Genomic DNA, 22327 nt, shown 5'->3' with positions numbered 1-22327 from the left:
CGAGGCTGTAGACGAAAGGTTATTAACACGAGCAGGATGTAAGGTTACCAGCTTTCGGAAACGATGAAGCGAGAGAACAGTTTAAAATTTTTGCCACGAAAAAATTATAAATTCAACGAACTTTTACGCACGAATATATTTCAGTATAATTTCTCGAATAAAAATTTAAAAAAGTAATATTACAACTATATTATTATAAATATTTTTTGTTTTTTTTGTAGTATCTAACATATTAAAGAACGTTTTTATTATGTATTTACAGTATTATTAGATTTATTTATTTTATGTATCAGCTGTTGTTGGAGTATCTGAATTTGGCACAGACAAAATTCAATTCGGCTTTCGAAATTGCAACTCTAATATCTGCATAGGCTAATGCGTGCGTAAAATGTAAGTATTCTGATAGATGAGTAGTCATTTGAGAAATGTTATCATGTTTTTTGAAATCCGATTGGTCAATTGTAAAATCGCTAACATTTTATTCACGCATTGTATTAAAATAAACATAAATTGTAANTTACAATCAATTAAAATATTCCTAATTAATTATTTTAGTAATTACAAAAATGTATATTTATAAAAATATAACTTTTCAATTAATTTTAAACATTCCCATTTGCATTTAGAGAATTGAAACTGGAAAAAAGTTACTAAAATCAAATTCAAAATTTGATTTTTAAGATGAAATTTTTTCCATAATGTTTGAAATTACACAGTTCATTTTATTCTAAGCTATGTAAACCTTATTTACATGTTTGTAATCGGTAATATTACAGATTACAACGGTGAAACGTATCACGAGACAACAAACACGAATTACATATAATACCCGTAATGGTGTAAAAATTAGAATCTCAGAAAATATGGCAATTTAATGCTTGATTTTAGTCAATTTCCCTTATTTTTCATCAGTAAAAATTATAATCTGCATCTCTTACTTGGCTATAATCATAAATTGACTGCATCTGAAGGTGAAAAAACTTGTCGATATCTCTAGCTGTAGAATTCATTAAAACCAGAATTTCTGGTCTCAAGGAACATTTAGAATTTTAATTATATAGATGCATTGATTCATCTATTTTCATTATCGCTTTCGGGATAAGTAACGTAATAAGATGGACTTTTTCGAGGTCTTTGTCTTCCCGAACCGATTGGTGGTGCAGGAAGAGGAAGAAGTTTAGTAGGAGCGGGCAATGTCTGTTGATTCATTCTCGGATAGGTAATGGCAAGCGGAAATGGTGGGTAACAAGTGCAGGTGGTCGGTGGAGGTTTAAGACAGGTGCATTTTCCTTGTGCTCTAAGAGCCAAAGGTCCTGCTAATGGACCGGCTGTATAGTGAGGGCGTGCTCGTCTCAGTCGAATGATACAGATAATGATAATCAAGATACAGACAAAGGCAACTACTCCGGCAATTATTCCGATGATCATGGTATCAACCTTGGTTAATGTAGTCTTGTTAATTGCACTAGGTGGAACGGACATTGCGGGTCTACGAGATGTGGTCTGTTCGTATAACACTTCGTAGGACAACGTTGTCTGAATTATCGGTTTCTGAGATTTTGTGCTCGGAAGTACAGTGGTACTATCTTCTGTACACACTAAGTCGTTCTCTTTCAGACTCTTTACGCGTCGACTACGTAAATGTGGTGGACTGAAGCATAAAAATTTATATGGAAGTGTCTTTTCTCGCAAATACTTCCATAAAGGAACGAGATGACAATCACACGATATGGGGTTATTCTCTATACCTAACATGGTTATGTCTACTTGTTTATTTAAAATTGCAGTCAAAATATCTGGAGTTATCGTTCTTAGTTGGCTCTTGGAAAGGTCGAATATAATCTTAGACATAAGTGGAAGAGGTCTAAAAACATTAGAAGATAACGAAGCAATTCCATTGTCGGGTAAAGATATCGTTATTTCGGGACTATTAATTCCTGCAAGTGAACTACTCGAAAGTGACATCAGTTCTTTTCCCGTAATTGCCAACTCTTTCAAGCGAGGAGAAAAAATTGAATGCAATTGATCCTGAAGTTGTGGATCTTTGATTTCCACTTTCAATCGTTCCACTCCAATGATATCAGCTAAACAATATTTGATATCGATATTATGCAACAACGGATAACCAAATAACCACAGTTCACGTAATTTTGTCAATCCACGAAGTCCTTCGCAATCGAATTGAGTAATTTCTGTGAGATTATCCAAGCGTAGCACTTTAAGATTTTTTAAATTAGAAAAATCGCTTCTGGAAATGTATACTAAAGGATTACTCGATAAAATTAATTCAGACAGACGAGGTAATTTCAACCAAACGTTGTTTAAATGAACCCTGATGTTAGGGATTTTATTTCCAGATAGATTTAGTGAAGTCAATGAGCTTGCTTTTTGGAATATTACATCTTCGATGCTCTTTAATTCGTTACCTGATAAATCGAGTTCTTTTAAAAATGGGCTTTCTATCGTCGGTAAACTTTTTATTCCAACGTTTCTTACATACAACTTCCGGACACTTTTAGGCTCACCAAATATAACTTGATAAGCTTCATTAGAAAGAGGATTATCAGATAAATCCAGCTGTTTTACGTTAACTAATACATCAGAATTAGATGGAAGATTTGAAATTTTGTTCAGAGAAATATTCGCTTTTTCTAGATACGAATATTGTTTTTTTAATGCAGTTGTCGGAAATTCCCGAAAATCGTTTCGAGCAAGGTTAATACTTTCTAATTTGAATACAGATTGCCTATTGAAGAGGTCGTTAGGAAGAGAATTCAAATTATTTCCGCTTAAATCGAGATTTAGCCTATAAATTCCTTTAAAAGTTGCCGGTGAAAGTGAAGTAATGAAATTATCTCGAAGATAAATCCAGTGGAGTTGACTCGAATTCTGAAATGCTTTTTCATCTATTTTACTTATCTCGTTTTCTTGAAGTTCAACTGTCCTAAGATTCGGCAAATTGGAAAAATCAAAAGCTTGTAGCGATTTTAACAAATTTCGACTTAATATTACATGTTCTAGATTATTTAAAGAAGATAATATTTCTGTTGGCAAGAAAGATAACCTGTTAGAGTCAAGATTGACGCTCTTTAGTTGAGGGTGGACTCGAAAAGAGTTTGGATATAGATAAGTAATATAATTATTACTAAGATTTAACTCTTCTAAATTATCTACTTTATTAAATATTTCAGCTCTAAACGAAGTTAATTCATTATTACTCAAATCTAAATATTTTAAAGCAGGCAAAGTATCGAAAGTAGCTTTTTCTATCTCAGTTAATCCATTATATCCAAGATATAAAAACTTTAAGGAATGCATATTCTTAAAATAACTTTCTCTAAGTTCTTTTAATCTATTATTATTCAATCTAAAAACAGTTAAATTTAAAAATGCTTGAGATGGAATATAAGTTAACAAATTATGACTCAAATCTAAATTTAACAGTCCATGAATTTTGATAAATGAGTCAGGAAATAACCGTTCTAGTCTATTTCTGCTTAGATTTAAATGCTTTAAGTTTGTCATTTGATCGAAACTATCTGGTGAAAGTGTTGATAATTTGTTGTTATCTAAATTTAAAGATACCATTCGAGGAAAATCCAGTCTGGTAACTCGGGATATATCGTTATTTCCTAGATCCAGATGCTCTAGAGTGCTGCTAGATATTCTCAGTTTATCACTAGATAGTTGTGGAAGATTGTTTCCACGCAAGTTGAGCACACGTAAATTGATAAAATTTTGAAAAGTTCCATCCGGAATCTCAGTTATAAGATTATATGATAATGATAATTCATCTAATTGATTAACAGACATCAAAATATTTTTCGGAAGAGCTTTGATTCTATTATAATTTACATTTAACTTACGAAGATTCGTAAAAGTTGTAAGAGATGGAAAATTCAAAAAAGAGTTGTGTTGCATGGAAAGTTCATTTAGATTTTCTAATCCACGAAACGTTTTATTATTTGGATTGTATATGTTATTCAAATCGATGATTAACGATTTCAATTTACTGACACCGGTGAAAAAATTGCTTGGAAATATAAAAATCCTATTTCTGCTTAAATTTAAAATTTCTAAATCTTTTAAGGCTGTTAAAGATATTCCATCTAACGATTTTATTTTGTTGGAATGGAGATAAAGCTCTTTTAAAGTTGGAATTTTTTCGAGAGAATTCAGAGGTACAGTATGGAAGAAATTATTTGACAAATCCAACACTTCTATTGCTCTTAATCCTGTAAATACGTCTTCAGTTATCCGACGAAGCTTGTTTTTTCTTAATAGTAATACTTTTAAATACGTTAAATTGAAGAACGTCCCATCTTGAAGAGACGAAATTTGATTTCCTGTCAAATTTAAGGTCGTTAGAGATTGAAGCTTGGGAAAAGATGATCTTGATAATTCTATTAAATCGTTTTCTTGCAGTAGAAGAGATTTAAGCGAGATTAAGTCTTTTAAACTTTCTGTAGGAACAACACTCAAATCGTTCAGCTCCAAATTCAATATCTAATAAATGAAACGATTTGTTAGCAATAAAAATGATTCATATTTTCTAGCAAAAGTTAACATATGGTCTTGTAAAACGTGTACACTGTAAAACGTGTACAGTACATTTAAGTACTGTACACGTTCTAAAATCTAAAAAAGTCATAAACAGTAGGGCCGGAAAAAGAGGAAAGCTAGGGCCTGTAGAGGGCCCGAGTATCATTTTTTATTATTTCATACCTATAACTTGAATCTAGTGTTAATTATTCTATGAATTTAATGAAATTGGGAATTATATGAGAAGTTCAGTTAATTGAAATATAGCAGCCTGATATTATACTATGAATATTATTAGTAGTATGAAGGATGTATGAAGTGCTAATAGAAGTTTGAAAAATTAATTTATATGATTTCAAGTATATAAAGGAAAAAAAAGACATGTAACAAACATAAAACCTCTCATCAATAGGGGTAGAAGACTTTGGAAACACTCTAGGCCCAAGACACGTGATTGTTCCTCATGGCCCTAATAAACTCTTTAGATTTTAGAATTTGCCTTAAATTCTTTTATTTATTATATAGTAATGTTTAAAAATATATGTTTAGTAAAACAATATAGCATATAAATAATCTAAATATTATGTATTTCTTGCTTTATATTATTAAATGATAACATTAATGACAAATTTCATGAAACGTCATCACGTTTAAAATTAGATTAATAAAGAAGTATTCTTACTCTGATACTTTTTTAAAAAGAAATTTAATCTAAAAAATAATTCAATTAGTTAAAAATACTGAAATCTCACCTCCAAACTAATTAGTCCTTCAAAAACTCTGGAATCGATAGATCTTAATTGATTAGAGGATAAATCTAAAATTTTAAGATTTCTTAATTGTCGAAGTTCACTGGTTGAAAATATTGGATTGAGCTGATCACCTAACTTATTGTGACCAAGATATATTTCTTCTAAGGTGTTTTGTACACCATCAAACATTCTTTCTGTCAATCTTCGTAAGAGATTATGAGAGAAATCCACAGTTTCCAGAGGTATAGCACTGGCTGTAAATAATAATGTTTCTAAAGTTTGTATTCCGGCGTGTCTTTGACGATATCCATGGATTCTGTAACGATGAGGAAGAACCGGAAAATTACCAGCAAACGAAACTCTATCGCAATCGACGATAGTTCCGTTTCGTAAATCTTGATCACAGAAACACGGAAGATTCATAAGTCTTCCAAATATATCTCCACACTGTTTCCTGCACGATGTCAGAGCAAAAAAACATATCAGCAGCATCCATTTGAAAAGCGAAACGTCCAAAATACCTTTCATCTCTATAAAAGAAAGAAAAAAAAAAAAAAGTAGAAATGAACGAGACGTCATTTGCATAAAATGGATAAAATTTCATTAAGTTTTTTCTTAATAGTTAATCTTATAATTTCTATTCGGTGTAGACATCCCATAATGCATAATTCTCACGCAAAATGTAGCAAGGTCAAGATAATAAGACGAGTCGAACCGGTTCTCGTCATGAAGATGAAGTTAGAATATTGCAGTTACGAAGAATTTTACATTGATTCCGGACAACTGATGATGCATTACTTCCTGATATTATTTTAAAGCTATTAAAGTATATTATAATTTTTATAAAAGTCATCATAAATGATACATATTAAATTATATTATATCCTTTTAAATTTTTCTAATTTAATCCCGTTGCGTAAATACATCTACTTAATAAGAATGAGAGAGTGATTATCTACTATACAATCATGGAATAAGCATTTTAATAATACTAATAAAGTAACATTTACTGTAATTATCTTGTTAAGTAAGATTGCTTACGAGTAGCATTTTTAAACAATTGTAAATTTTAAGTTTGAAGGAAGATTAGATTTTGAATTAAACGACATTTTACGTTTCGTTGATAATTTCTAATGCTCATTCATCTTCCCTCTTTAACAATTAAAAATAGATTTAAAATTAAACAAATTAAAATATCTAAATGCGGAAACAAGAAGTTAGGATACTTATGAATAATTGATAACATTTATATATATCCATCAAAGAAAATTATTATGGAAATTCCTTTTGAAGAAGCTCATTTATGATAATTATGTAATATTTAATAAATAAATGTGCATTAGTATACATTAATGCTTAATTAGTATTGATATCTAATTTAGAAATTCTGAAAATAATTAAAAAATAATAATTATTATGATTTGAATTCCGATTTTTACTAAATATTTAAAAATTAAATAAAATCCTTAAAAATTAAAAATAATGAATTTTTACTTTAAAATTAATTTATTGTATGATTTAAAAACAAAAGATCTAATAAAATATAAATTTTTGTAGCCTAACTAAAAATAGTTCTAAACTGTAATAGAAATACATTCATACCTTCTATTTTTACCGTAAATATTAAAAAATATATATATATATAAAGAAGGTATTAATATAATATAATCTATATAAACGAAGATACGAATAAACGAATTTGGCTTTCCTGCTAAGATTAGCTTATTTAAAACCTTCAGAATAGAAAAAAAAAGGTATAAAAGTTCATAGATCGTTGACCAACCATGTAGTCTGTTGTTACGAAATTGCAGTTTCTCTTCCACCCATCCTTAAGTTGTTGCGGTGATTTAGAGCGATAAAAAGAAAGTCGAGCGACTTTTTAACATGCCACAATAAAGAATTCCACGATGAAATAAAAAATAACTCATAGGTAAATGCTTTCAAAAGATTACTTAATGATAAATTGAAAAACTTTTTCTATTTATATATCTAGCTCACAGAATAAAAAAAAAAAAAAAAACATTTTATTCTGCCTTTTTGTATGTCTGTATAAATTATTCAGGTGGAGTGTTGTAGTGCATTGAATCATCCTTCCTTTTATGATCTATGCGTTGCATAAGTTAAATAGCTTATTTATTTCACAACTATTTCATACAAAATTACACATCTCTCACGTTTTAAGACGTTTAAATTGCATTTCATAACGTATATATAAGAGAAAACTTCCTTCATTTCAAGGATGAGGCCCAGCCCTTTCATTACATCACCTTCAGTTTAATTTAAAGACATTACAATTTAATTATTTTTTAATTACTTTTCTTATAAAGATGACAAATATTTATAAAAGATGAATAATTATAACTGATTTTAGAAAAATAAATTATTGCCATTTTTATAAGTTATTTTCTTTAAACAATCTCAACAAAAAGAAAACTCGTTACCTAATTTCATTAACACAGATTTTTTCATTAACAATAGACAATATTATAAACAATGTCATTGTATAAGTATTCTTCATTTATGACCTTCATAAAATTACGAAACAGTTATTATTAATAGGCAAGAATAATTATTTCACTACAGTTAAATTGGTATACAAAACAATAGGAACGTTTGTCTTTAATTTTAATGAATAAGATAAATCTCTGTACTTTCAAAAATGTAATCAGGTAAGTATAATTTGATGTAATCATCTTAATTAATAAAATCTTCATTCAATTCTAAAATCTCCGAGTGTTATTGACCCGGGTTAATTAAACATAAGTTTGATCTATCAAATCTGTGACCGTATTTCTGTGTTTCTGACCTTGCCATTGACATACTATAGAACCCATCTACCTACAGTAGGTCATGTTATATCCTACTGGCTAAACGCATAAATTTGATTTTATATTTTTTCTTCACTTCTATGATAACTGAATATACTCGTATATAAAATTGTTCTAATTATAATCAATACTTTGATCTCTAATTAGATAAAAAAAAAAGTTTATAAATATAGGACTTATACAACAGGATATAATTATAAATGACATATTTATTTAATATGCAGTATTTAAATAAAAATAAATTGGTTTTTTTGTATTAATAGTTTGAATGAAGAATATTTTAGTGCATTTATCTGGAAGAATGGCCTAATTTAATCCATAAAAAAAAAATCTATGAGCTGTATTAAAGTATCAGGAAATTGTAAGATTTTGTATTTACGATTTGGCAGGTTACGCTTTAAATAAGGTAGTAATTAATTTTTGTTCCGAATATCCGGTTAATCTCAACATGAGGTGTGAAAACTTAGTCAACTAGTAATTTATCATTTTGACAGAAGTTGAATTTCCGTCTACCTTTTCAGCTTGATAGATTATCTTATATAATTATAATATAAACAATGAAAGATAAGCAATAATAAAGAACAGTTTCTATTTTCAATATTACAATTGCTCATTAACAAACTGACATCGAAAGCTTTTGAAATTTTTATATTTATAATGAATGCGATTCATTTCTAGCTAATAAAAAAAATATACAAAAATAGAAGGTTAATATAAGAAAGTTATTTTTTAACAGGATATGAGAACACACTACAAAGTAATTAAATTCTAAAAGTTTGAGAAGTTTAGAAAGAGGCGGATTTATATAGCAGCTAAATGACTAAAAACCAGATCTCGATATAGAGGATAGGACCGACAGGTTTTAGGGCCTCAAAATTCAAAGAAAACAATTAAATGTGGTACATTTAGATCGCCTTGTATTATTTTAAATGCTCCTTCAAGAAAAAAATGAAGAATGGTAATTCAAAAAAAAATTGTCATCTAAAGTATTTGTAGTCGGATTTCATCGCAAAATTATAATTATGAATCGCTGTAAAAATATAAAATAAAAATAAAAATATAAATTGTAAATATCTTTACGAATTGTGATCCATTCAATAGACCATGAAGACAATCGCATTTGTAGATATCATTCTTCTTTTCACACCTGCAATGACCCGCGATATGGTTTTGAATCATTTGTTATAGCCTATAACATGGTGTAAAATAATTATAATTTTGTGCCTGATCGAACAAATATAAGGAGCGACACGAATCCGATAAGAAATGTATTGTTTTAAAAGGCGTTTATCCAAAATTAAGTCCTAGAAACCTTTGTAAAAATGTATTGATGATATATAATATTTTAAGTTAACAATAATGAAATTCAAGCCCCAAGCAGACCTTAAAGTAACGCTGACCCTGCGAAACGAGAATAACTTGATGCAGTTCCCCAATTCAACAAGTTACAACCTTCTAAGAACTTCAAAAACTTCAAGTATTTTAAAACTATATAATCATATTAAAAAAAAAACTCATTTTTAAATTTAGTATAATTTATATAAATGGATTCCATTAATTATATTACATTGTTTCAGTCATGCATCAACGAAAAGTTTATACCTTCTTTTAAAATCGTAGATATTTTTTTCTATATAACAAGTTATTAATGTAAGAGTTTGTTAATGGATCCAATTAAATATGCTATACCATTAAATCTATCATTAATGGATCTAAAAAGATATTTACTTACTCATGAGTTGAAGCAATAACATAAATATCACATAATAAATGTGGAAGAGATGTCATAATTTAAGGATAATTGAAGATATTTACTTAGAAAATGTTGTTTTTAAATTCTAATATTTTTATTTTACTAGAAAACTTTTGTCTATTTGAATTAAAAATACTGATAAACTATAAAGCCTCCTGTAAAGAACAAGTGTGTTCAATATAATAAAATACAAATTAATTAATTATTATTAGAAATTAGGCATTATTCTAAAGATTTACGATTATGTTAGAAACATTCTGATTTGACTAGATTTAATTAAAATGCAAAATATAATTAGTTTACGCTTTAGAAAAATTAAAAATTATTTATGAATTTCTGAACTTAGGAGAAATATTTTTTAGTTATGTCAAGGTTGTTTTATGTTTTAGTAGCTTCCTCGGTAAATAAACATAAATTTTACACACTCAAACATTATGCAATACATCCTCAATATTATCTTATGCTATCTAACATATATCAAGTTATGAAATGAATACAGAAAAATTGTTTAATATCTCTTCATTTTGTATTATTTATATTTTCATAAGTCTTATTTTATATTTTAGATATATGAAAGTTATATTAATACAAACTTAATCTTATATTTATAAATCAAGATTTTCAAGCACACCATTCAAATTTTGGATTCCTTCACCATTCAAACTTTCTATAACTCAGAACTTACGAGGAAAAGTTGAAAATATTTAATAATTATAAGGGAAATGCTTAAAAATCGCAATTTTGATCGTATCTTTAGAAATTAGTCACGTTGTGGTACGGACAATCTCTGCAATATTTATTCTAATTGGAAATTTTTCTATATGTATTTCTCAATTTCAGCGATGGCAGCGAACAGAATGAACATTGTTCTTTCAGTAAATGAAATATCCTGCCTGGATGTACAGTAAGACTTTTGTTCTAACAAAATCCATTAAAAGATTTTTGTTAAAGTAAATGGTTTCCAATTAAAATTCCTCGACCTATATAAAACTTAGGCTGAGATTAAATGAATTCTATTTGATGATGATAAAACCTGAATATCCTGTTTATTCTGTTATTATATCGATGATTTCTATTTCAAAATTTAAAATATTTCAAAGGTTATTAATTAAAAAATAATATATGATATTTGCGGAATTTATCTACAATTAAAACATTTAAAACTACTTCCAATGTTTATATTTTAATTCATAAATATAAATGGCGTATTAATAAGAAAATATCATTATATATATAGGTCTATATATGTATATATTCTGTTTTTTAAATATAATGATTTCTTGAATTAATTTAACTGAAATTTATATATTGTAATTTCTATAAAATATATAATTAATTGTATCAATAATTTTGATGTTTTTTAATATAAAGTTACCATCATATAAGGGAATTTTTAAAGATAAGTTTTAACAATATTTAAATCTGATTATTTGCTTAAAAATTAAATAAAATTACGAATATTTTAGTAAAACATAATTGAGTAAGTATCCATGTTCACCAAATTGACCTTGGATGTAGTGTCTGCCTACTTACCTGGACTGAGGTATTCCCCTTGAGGATATCTGTACGAGGAATATAAGCGCGTTTATTCAACACGGATTTAGATTTTCGAGTGTTACAGTAATCTGTCTACATCTTACAAAGTGCAAACAACAAATACATAACTTGCCGGGGCAACTCGAAAACTACCTGTTGAGGTCAAAGACATCGCTCATCTCTGGCTGCGGTTGGATCGTCCACACTAACTCAGAAATGCTATCGAAAAACTGGCGATGTGCATCAGCAATTCGCAGGTGTTAGACTGCCATTTTATTGGTGGTTTGTTATCCAATAACAGGTTTCGTTTTAGTTCAAAATTTAATATATACACGTTGATATTTATCGAAGGAATTCTAGATCATAAAGGGCATTTCAAAAATAAAGCCCTTATTAATTATAAATTGTTATAACCTGTTTGTTTTCCTAACAAATTAATAGGACTTTGTAAGTTCATTTATGTTTACTAAACTTTGATTAGTAGACCGTGAAATACTATGATTAAATCGTTCTCAAAGTCAGGTTAACACCAGTTAATATAATATTAACCTAAAATAGTTAATTCTGTATGTTCATTGATAAGCAACATATCTTGAATCTATAAAAATCTATGTAAACTAGTTCTCTAATATACTGTGATCAATTATAAAAAAATATTTTTAGCATTAAAAATAATTTTCTAATTTATATGAACTCGTTTCTTTAAGTCAAGTGTTCATTGAGCTTTCTCAGTTAGATTTCTGTCTTTTATACTGATTATCACAATCTTCAGAAAAAAATATATAAATAAATAGAATTAGAAAATTTTCGAAGCTAAAAAATAATTATTAATCTAACAGTTATCATGAGAAAAAATTGACATGAAATTTAAAGTTATATAAATTTCGATCATGGATCATAACTTAACTCGATGGTGGATCTCATCTGAAATGTACAGTACGGTACCAATCCATTACTGAATTACATGCATTAAACATGTTCTAATTGAGATGAAATTGTTTTGAAGTAAAAATATTGAAATTTTTTTATTTTATAATTAATCAAAAGTCTGTATTTTGATTTCAAAAAAGAAGAAAAAAGAAAACCAGACTTTATCAGGATGAAAACCTTTCATGAAACGGGAGAAGTTCTCAATTTGGAATACAGAAATATAGTTTTGAAAGTTCTTTCAGAGAAAAATATAAGATTAATATAAAAATATCGTAATATTACTTAGTTTATTAATTAAAACTTTAAAAATAAATAAATAAAAATTAGTAAACTATTTATTTATTCATGACTTAAAAATCGACGAGTTTTATCATTTCTTTCATGCACAAAATTATATTTGTGATAGTAATAATTTTAAAACAATTTCTGCATTCATTTAATTAGAATTTTTCAATATCCAACATATATAATGAATGTTGAAACATTCTAATTAAATGAATATAGAAATTGTTATGTATAAATTTTAAGTATTATGTGAAGATGCAAAAAATAATCAACTATTGAGTTAAAATTAAATTAATAATAATGTTTATTAGTTAATATAAGTTCAGTTCGATACAAAATTGTATAATAATTCTAATTCTAATTAATGCAACAAAACATTTTAGTAAAAATAACGAAAAATTTCAAATGTACTCTCACTGTATAGACTAGAGACAAATCAGGACTATCCAAATAAATGCATAAATAATTCTGATAATTCTTTTTATATATTCAAAATCTCTAATTTGAAATATTGATTCGTTTCCAATAATTTTTATAATAATTATTTCATGTAATTTTACACAACTTTTACATTTTAGATAAAATGTTCTACTAACACAAGGATCTTTTGATATTAATATCAAAAGATCCTTGTGTTAGTAGAAAATGAGAATCCTTGATTCAATTAATTCACAAAATACAACGAATTTTATCTACTAACACAAGGATTTTCTATCAAGGATTCTCATGTTCTACTAACACAAGGATCTTTTGATATTAATATCAAAAGATCCTTGTGTTAGTAGAAAATGAGAATCCTTGATAGAAAATCCTTGTGTTAGTAGATAAAATTCGTTGTATTTTGTGAATTAATTGAATAATTCATTCGATTGAGCATTCGAAAAGGACCAACTGATCAAATCTAAAGAGCATCAATCAGTATATCAATGAGATTAAAAATTCGCTCTTAATTTTTTTTGAATCAAAATTTATTCTACTATTTTTCTTTCAACAGATGGCGCCATCATCTTAATATCTTTGTCGAATGCCGATGCATATTTGACTAAATATATTGTAGATAGAGACATTCTTTTATTTCCTTACATAATACTTCGCCTTTCTTACACTAAATTTGGAATTTCGTACATTTTCAAATAAAAAAAGATCAGCCATCGTATGGTGGCGATTTTTGCTAGTTTTGACTATTTTGATTCACTGCAGATGTACCGTGGCTGTTGGGTCACGTGATCTACAAATGATAAAATGTAATCTAAAGCATCGATGAACGTATAGATACTGTTTTCACAATTATCTTTAGAAAATAATCAATAATTAAATGTTTCGAAAACTTAATAATAAACTTTAAAAGTATCAAATTTTATTTATTTCGTAAGCTTAAAAATAAATTTTTATAAACAACGTTTACTTAATAATATAACTAGAGTTACAATCCAACGGCATTGGGCCGACTTGACCGGCAATTTTAAATCAAGACCGGAGGTCGGCAAAACAGTTTAAAATATAAATAAAATTATATTCTAATTGAAAAAGTATTATATAAAATTATTTTTAATATTCGATAAATCTTCTTATAATAATAAAATGACATTTTCATTATAATTATGAAAGTTTTTGTTGTAGTAGGCTACGTTAAGTTTTCAAACGCGATTCTAAGTAGTTATTCACGCTAAGTTGACTGCCGTTTTGAGCTTTAAAAAGTGAATTTTTAAGATGAGCCAGTCTATACATTTGTCTGATTTTTCTTCGCTTCGAAAAAAAACACGTTCACGCAATTGTACATTTAAGAGAACATAAATGAATGATTTAAAAAAATTGGTTAACTCGTAATGATATTTGTTCAACTCGTTGCACTATTTTCCGAACACCATAAAGAAAACCAATTGCTGAAAAGCGGTCAATATTTTTCTATAAAGTAAATACTACAATTTTTAAAAATTCATTCAAAAAGTTTTCTCTATTCCGTGCAGCGATGCATTTGCCGAACGCATCTTTAGTATGATGAACGAAACCGTTTATCATGTGAAATGATCAAAGCGGAATTATGCACAATAATTACTTTGAACTTTAAATGCAGTATGCTTTATGAAATCGTAGATACGAGTAATAAAATATTGAGTGCTAATAAATCGATTACTAAATACGATTTTTAAAGTCGCTCGAAAAAATCTTCAAAATGCCAAATTAAATGCGATTTTATTGTTTGTTCATTTTAAATTACTAATTAAAATTCGCGAAAATGTTTAATTTAAATACCAGATTAAAAGTGATTAGTTGTTCGTTAAGTTATTGATGAAAATTTAAATTTAAATTTACCTTTCCCCGTCATCATATCGCCCAGCGAAGCCAGTTTCCAAAGGTGCCAACCCTGAATAACCGAATTATTCTTTTGAACTTAAATACTTTAATCATCAGAAAATTAATTTTTTAACTTTTATATACAATAATGTTAAAATAACGAATCACTTTAATAAAAATATGGAAATTCTTTATGGATATCAAATTATACATATTTGATACAAAATAAAAAAATATCAATTAACATCATTTGACACATTCAAATGATGCAAATTGCTAGGAATAGATACGAAATTTGATACTAGCGGATTTGTCAATAGAATACTGTATTTCACTTATAAATTCATTCAAATAATTTAATTTTAAATACAGTTTCGATTCATTTTTTGTGAAAATGGTAACAAAATCATTTGTTTGCAGGTTGTATGAGATATGATAGATCCAAGAAGAGGAATCACTGTAGTTTGTGCGTGTTTCAGTGGATTAATGTATTCAAAAGAAAAATTTGCTGGATACTGTCAAAAATGAGCGGGAGAATGCACGAGGCTTCAATTGTTGAGTAATATAGTAGTCAATCGAATAATGAGGTCTTAGGTCAGTTTGCATTCGAGTTTGGAAATCACATGCCTTGATAAGTTGTTTCAAACAAAATCGTACGTGTGGGTTCCCAGACGAGGTTCGAACTCGAGTAAACCGTGAAATTCTTGCGTGACACAAGATGTAAACAGCGAGACTCGGAACGGTTCGAGTATGTGTCAAACTATCTGTCAAGGTCTTAGTGGAAGACATACTCTAGTACGAGCGCTCATAAACAGGTAGATCTTTGACACGCGTGTCTATAAAATGTTGGCCGAGATAAACCGTTTCGAACAAAAAAATAGGGGAATTTTTGATAGATGAAAGGTGAAAATGATCGTTAAATTCTTAGACGTCAAGAAATGGTAAACAACGGCCTGAGTTATGAGTGCAGGTGTTATTGTTTTATAAACAGTCACCGAGCAGAGTCGACAAAGAGATATCAGATGGACACCTCGAATCGGACCTTTCCCGCGACCCGAAAAGGTTTCGTATTGCACCTGGAGACAAAGGAGAGACCAATCGGGAAGCGAGGAATGGGACGAGGGACCAATCCGAAATGCGAACAGTGGGGGAAAAACTATAAAAATCGGAACTTCAAGGTCGAAAAAAAGTCTCCTCCGGATTAAGCCTACAGTAGTGATTTAGATTGTGTTGTGAAACCGCCGATCACCGAGGACGTCGCAACGTAACAACGAACTTTTGCTTCGTCCAGGTATCCTTCTCGTCCGCCCGAACTGCGACCGATCATACGAACTTTCGCGGTTCTCAGGAGCACCGAGATTTTGGAATTGTCCATTATCGATGTAAGCATGAATTCGAACAAATAAACGGGTTTTCTTTTGTAAAACACTTGTTCTTCATTTGCCTCCTTCGCCACCGCCCACATACGCGGTTTTCCTTAGGCTCATTCTGACTCGAGATAGACTTTATTCCCCCTTAACGTCGGCACCCTTACATACGTTTATGAATTCACAAATAATGAAGGGTTCTGTAATTACTATTTAATATTTATGGAAAAGATCTGTTCACATGTATTGATTGAGCTTTACAAGGATAACGCTATTTAGAGTGCTATATCGAGGTTTGGCTGCATTTTATACAACGTATAGAGAAAGGCTTTCACGGAAAAAAAATTTATGATTAATTATTACAGAACTTAGATCAATTATTGTAAAACAAACTGGATTTTCGAATAATTTTGTAGTTTCGTGAAGTAATGTAAGAGGTTCTACGAGATAAAAATGATGGAGGTCCTAAATTTGTATGTATGATATAAGCATTAATCATTCAACCGCTTATAGGGCTTGAATCATCCATCGCTGCTTTATTTCAGTTTTTTAAACGGAATGTGATTGTTAGCATTTCATCCTATTTTCGGTTTGGTTTTTCACATCTACTAATGAAATATCTACAGTATATTTGATAAGTATCCTAATACAGTGGTGCCTCGTATAACGTACGCCTCGAATAACGGACGCTACGAACAACGGACTTTCTGTTTGGCCGTTACGTGACTCGAGCAACGGACTTGCTGCGAACAACAGACTTTCCGTTCGGCAGTTATGTGAGGCGAACAACGGACTTTCTGCGAACAAGTGCGAATGATGTTTCCATTCTTTTGCCGTTGCCAATAACAATTTGCTATTTTAACCCTGCAAGCCCCGGTTAAAAAACTGACTCCGATTAAAAAACAATAAAAAGAGACCTGCTGCAATGTGTAAAAAGTCTGTATCTGTATGAATGTGTCAAGAAAGTGTTCCTCCACCTCCTTTTCACAACATCTGACTACCCGGCATAATTGGTGATTGCTCCATTTTCATTTTTTTATGGTACAGGTATGTAGGTATATGTATATGTATATATTCACAAGGTTTTGAATATATAGGCCTATATATATGTTTCATATAAGTTATGCCACAATCAAAGTTAAGCCACAATTTTANAAGGTTATTAATTAAAAAATAATATATGATATTTGCGGAATTTATCTACAATTAAAACATTTAAAACTACTTCCAATGTTTATATTTTAATTCATAAATATAAATGGCGTATTAATAAGAAAATATCATTATATATATAGGTCTATATATGTATATATTCACAAGGTTTTGAATATATAGGCCTATATATATGTTTCATATAAGTTATGCCACAATCAAAGTTAAGCCACAATTTTATGAATATATAGACCTATATATTCATAAACTTTGATTGAGATGGAACAAGAACAAGTAGATGTACTTGATGTTCCTCAGTATATAGGTTTTATGTTTTTTAGGGTTCCATGTGTTAAAATAGATTGAAAATCATTGTTTTGAAATATAACCTGAAAATTAATTATGTTAGTATTTCCTAACAATAAGACAAAAGTATAACCATTTCCTCTTTAACCTAATACTGTTTTTGCACACAAATCTTGGTGTTTGATTAAATAACGCTTTTGAAATCTTCAATATTAAATGTAAAAAAATCGAAGTATAAAAAATGATGTATAGTGAAATGAATATTGTGAGTTTTATTGATTTGTGCAATAAAAAAGAAACCTGTTCTCCTTTAAAAGTTTTTTTTGGTCAGAATTCGAATAAGAGTATTCACTTGATTACGAGTATGCCTTTCATTAAATATAAGTGGATCCACACTGTCATTTAAAGTACTGTACTTTTTCTTAAACTCACTATTGGTATTTTACTTTTTCCGTTAAAATAATTAATGCATATCTCATTCTGAATATTGACTGTTAACTATCACTTAAAAATTGTCAACTGTTCCCTATTATGAAAGAGAACATTGTATCATATTTGGTTCTATTCTTTCGTTTATAACTCTTTCCTTTTTTTATTCTCTACGAATAAAATTCTTCCTATTTCTCTCTTCGATATTTTTCAGTTTCCAATTTTCTTTTCTCTCATAAATTATTCGGTTTTCTTCTCAGTTCTCTTTCCAAATAGATGTGTTTCATATCTAATCTCAATTTCCTACATCCGAGTTATTTCCATTTAGTGTTTTGCTATTAATGATTTAAAACCTATTTTAAACAATTTTTCAGATTTCATCTATTTTCATGATTTCACAAATCACAAAGATCTATCGCTATATCATAAAGAATTTCTTTATCGTCACAGCCAAAGCTTTTTTATTGCTTTTCATAGGTCATAAAATTTTTCTAAAACTTTCAACCATCTTAATTATGTCTATTGAGTGGATCATTTATTCGAATTAAAATAAATATTTTTAACATAAAGTCGTCATTGATTTAATCCAAATATTATTTCTAAATGTAACGAGACCATAATAAACAGAAATAGGTATTTGTTCCGATTCTCTTGTTTACTTGTTACAGAAGATAAAACGATAAAATTTGTCTATAATAATCTAGATTATCGACGGTACCGTTTAGATTATCGACGGTTCCGGTAGCAAGAAAATCAGTTAACTTGTATTTTCTTGCTACTGGATCTCAATTCATTATACAGTATTTACACTAAATTACTTTCTTCCTCCATTAAATCTTCACGTTTATGGCTAATTTTACTCACAAGTCAGTCTAATTTTGCACATACTGTCTGTCTTTCTCTAAAATATCAATTTTGAATTATTGTTTTGCCTGTTAAAATTTACCAATCTTATAACCTCTCCCCACTTTATATTCTTATTTCCTGACTGTTTGACTGTTTTCACTTTTTCATTTTTTCATTCAATTCTATTTCATCCATCTCTCTTAATTTTCTATAATGTTTCATAATTAACAACTTTCTGACATCGCTTTAAAATAGTTTTATTGAAATCTCAGAAAGTGCAATTTCAAAATTTTATAGAAAATTAAGAGAGATTGAAGCTCTTTTCAGAACGCTCTCTCGTATAATTGGCAGACAATAAGCAGAGATAAATTTGCATGCACAACAATCTGTATGAGTCCTGCCATTAGCACCATAACATCGTTAATGGGAAACGTGGACTGTTATGAACTGGCAGCAAATTGACTTTAGCGACGGTTACATTACAGTTCCTGTTTTTGGGTACAGAAGACCACAATGTTAGAGTGAGGAGGATTACTGATGAGCGCTTCATTCCCGTCTTTACAGTTGAATGGCATACTGCCCTATTGTTGGCGTGCTAGTCTAGATAGCTTTTTTCTTTTAACTCTTTCTGCCCTTTGGGCACTAAGAGGGCCTCTTTTTTTTCAAGTTCATTATGGATTCGGCCAGGCCCACAATGGGGCGGCCGGATGGTAAGGAACGGGGTCAGACATATCCAAAAGGACTACTTCTCGAAAAATTCCTGGAGATTATTTGACTCGTCCTGATTTTATCCCGGGTCCCCCAGAGTTGTAGGCTGCCACCTTGACCGCTTGGCCATCCGGCCGTCAAGGATAGTTATCTCGTATGACAGTCGATAACCACTAGTAGTGGTACAAAAGATACTAACGGCACAGCGGTAGATTCAGGAAATCCCGAATCTTCATGTGTTGCCTTATATTGCAGGCTGCAAACAGCCATTTACCAGCAAGCTAATGCTTGGCTGAATACAGCTTGGGTTTCCCAGGTATGTCTCCGTCATGTTGCCACAACTCCTTAAAGAAAATGGCATCGAAATATCGTGAAAATAAAATTTTTCGGTTTTTTTCAGCGCTTTACTTTTTAAATTATTCAAAATGGCGCCCCACTTACCATTCTAGTTAAGCCACTGGTTACATAATCTATATATCATTAGATAAGACAAAGAAGACACCAAATGTTTGGAGCGGTTATATATTTTCTTTCTCAATGTAAATAAGTTACGTTTTGGAAGAAAACTTGAATTTATTTGAATCGACATCTTGCTATAGAAAATAATAAATTATAATGAATTGTTTTGAAATACAGAATCATATTTGAAATAAGGACAAAAAAAAACAACCAATTTATTATAAGAAAAGCTAATTCTTATAAAGTATCATATTACAACGTATTATTCTTACAATTATAAACTGATTCTAATTGATATTTATATACTTTTTAAATTTCATTTGTAATAGTCCATTATATATAACTCCACATCTGTAAGTCTCTATTAACCATGCACCCACTGTCTGAGAAGTCGCACAATAACAACCGCTGCTAAACGAGAAATTTGAAAAAGTTGACAACAGATGAAAAATCTTAATTGGCAATAATATAATATAGAAATAAAGCAAAAATTGTGCTATTAGAATTTATCTAATAGTTCGAAATATACGAAGAAGCGAAGTTAAAGTTCTACGTTTTCTTAAGAGTAAAATTTTTAATATGGTCCCTTGAAGGCCACAAAGCACTGAAACGAAAACAATTTTATTTTATGTATCTACATAGCAAATACACATGATATACATTATGAATATCTTTAATGTTTTATAAATAATTTTTTAAATTAAATTTCCACTAACCGTTTTTCCGTTTATTCGTCAAACTTGCGGCATCAACGTCGGATAATTGAAGTTTTACTGTAGATTTTCTCTCCGCGTGCTGTATATTTTGAAATGTTTATAATAATAATATTTTTTTGTGAAATTAGCAATTAACAAAAGAAATAAGTTTATTTTTACGAACTTTACAATAATAGTTTCAATTTAAATATTGAAAACGTATTAAAACTTTACATTATTAACTATTACTATGTGTTTCTGAAACCGAGATAATTTGAATTCTGCAGTATTTTTTATAAATAGTTGAGCAAGGACAATTAAGTTCGGTTATATTTATTTTTAAAAAGTTGAAATTTTAAATTTGGAATCTTTAGAATAAAATTTTCATAACTTCGAAATATATATATATATATATATTATGAAAACTTTTCTGGAATAAAAGCAAAATCACTTATTATATTTACAATTTATAAAATGGATATATTATTTTTATCATAAGAGCTATCTATAAATTACGTAATGCATATATGAGTGGGTGAGCATGCACGTAGGGGAAAATAAGAAATTAGCATCACTCCAAGGAAGAAGTGACCTTACTGAATAGTAATATTGTAGTGCAGACACACACACACACACAAAAAATCTATAAAAACGTAATCTATACGATCTGGTTTTTCATTTAAGACCCACAAAAAGCATAACGAATTGTCCTAACACTTTTTCCAAAAGAAAAAAAAAATTGCAGGATGACGGTATTACTATACCAATCGGGTTAATTCCGCCATACATTTTTGGTAATGTCGTCATAATCTACAATATAGAGTTACCTAACAGTCGCATGTAATTTTAAAAAAAGTAATGCAAATTTTTCGACGTTTAATTAGGTTCCAGTCAAAATAGTCAACTGCGATTATCATTATTTGAAATAACTACTGGCAAGGAAATTGTCAGCTACAGTTAAGTGTTCTGTTCTCAAATCTTAAAATCCTTTACGATATTACGCTGGGGTAATGGGATTACCTCACGAGCATGTAAGCGAATGAATGCTCATGAGGTAATCCCATTACCCCAGCGTAATATCGCAAAGGATTTTAAGATTTGAGAACAGAACACGTGAAGAAGTATGTTACGTCAGCTTATTCATTAATAAACGTAGTTTCATAAAGAAAGTAATGATAAAAACAAAAGGAATTGCTATCTCGATTTTTCGGATAAGTAAAAATTACATTGTATCAGCATCAACACTCAAAAATGAACATCCTGACAGCACATGGAAAGGCAGCATGGTAATGGTACTCTGCGTAATGGTACTGTGCGTAATGTGTACGTAATGGTACTGTGCGTAATGGTACTGTGCGTAATGTGTACGTAATGGTACTGTGCGTAATTCAAATATTTGCAATTGTAACCAACTATTTGGAGTGTTACCAGATTTCTGATGCAC

General features: G+C 29.3%; 1 protein-coding gene across 2 annotated transcripts; it reads right to left on the bottom strand.

The window, feature by feature from the left end:
• Positions 1-616: 616 nt before the first annotated feature.
• On the bottom strand, positions 617-11629 carry LOC111624182 (protein artichoke-like). 2 transcript variants are annotated; one of them, XM_023366994.1, is made up of 3 exons: positions 11409-11629; positions 5295-5824; positions 617-4506 (listed from the first exon to the last, which is right to left on the bottom strand). In XM_023366994.1, exons 2-3 carry the CDS (start codon positions 5820-5822, stop codon positions 1072-1074), a joined length of 3963 nt encoding a protein of 1320 aa, XP_023222762.1. In that variant the 5' UTR covers positions 5823-5824; positions 11409-11629; the 3' UTR covers positions 617-1071. The 2 variants fall into 2 exon arrangements, with proteins under 2 accessions (XP_023222762.1, XP_023222761.1); XM_023366993.1 differs by having other exon boundaries at positions 11565-11626.
• Between the last annotated feature and the right edge of the window lie 10698 nt (positions 11630-22327).

The sequence above is a fragment of the Centruroides sculpturatus genome, unplaced genomic scaffold (assembly GCF_000671375.1).
Source record: "Centruroides sculpturatus isolate CEXI.00-Female unplaced genomic scaffold, Cexi_2.0 scaffold70, whole genome shotgun sequence".
Lineage (NCBI taxonomy): Eukaryota > Metazoa > Arthropoda > Arachnida > Scorpiones > Buthidae > Centruroides > Centruroides sculpturatus.
Note: the sequence above shows the minus strand (reverse complement) of the source record. Positions and strands in the feature narration are given on the sequence as shown.

Coding starts and splice junctions, on each gene's coding strand:
- LOC111624182 (XM_023366993.1), bottom strand. Junction 4,507..5,294: donor AAGGACTAATTAGTTTGGAG/GTGAGATTTCAG, acceptor TTCATTTATTAG/ATATTGAATTTGGAGCTGAA.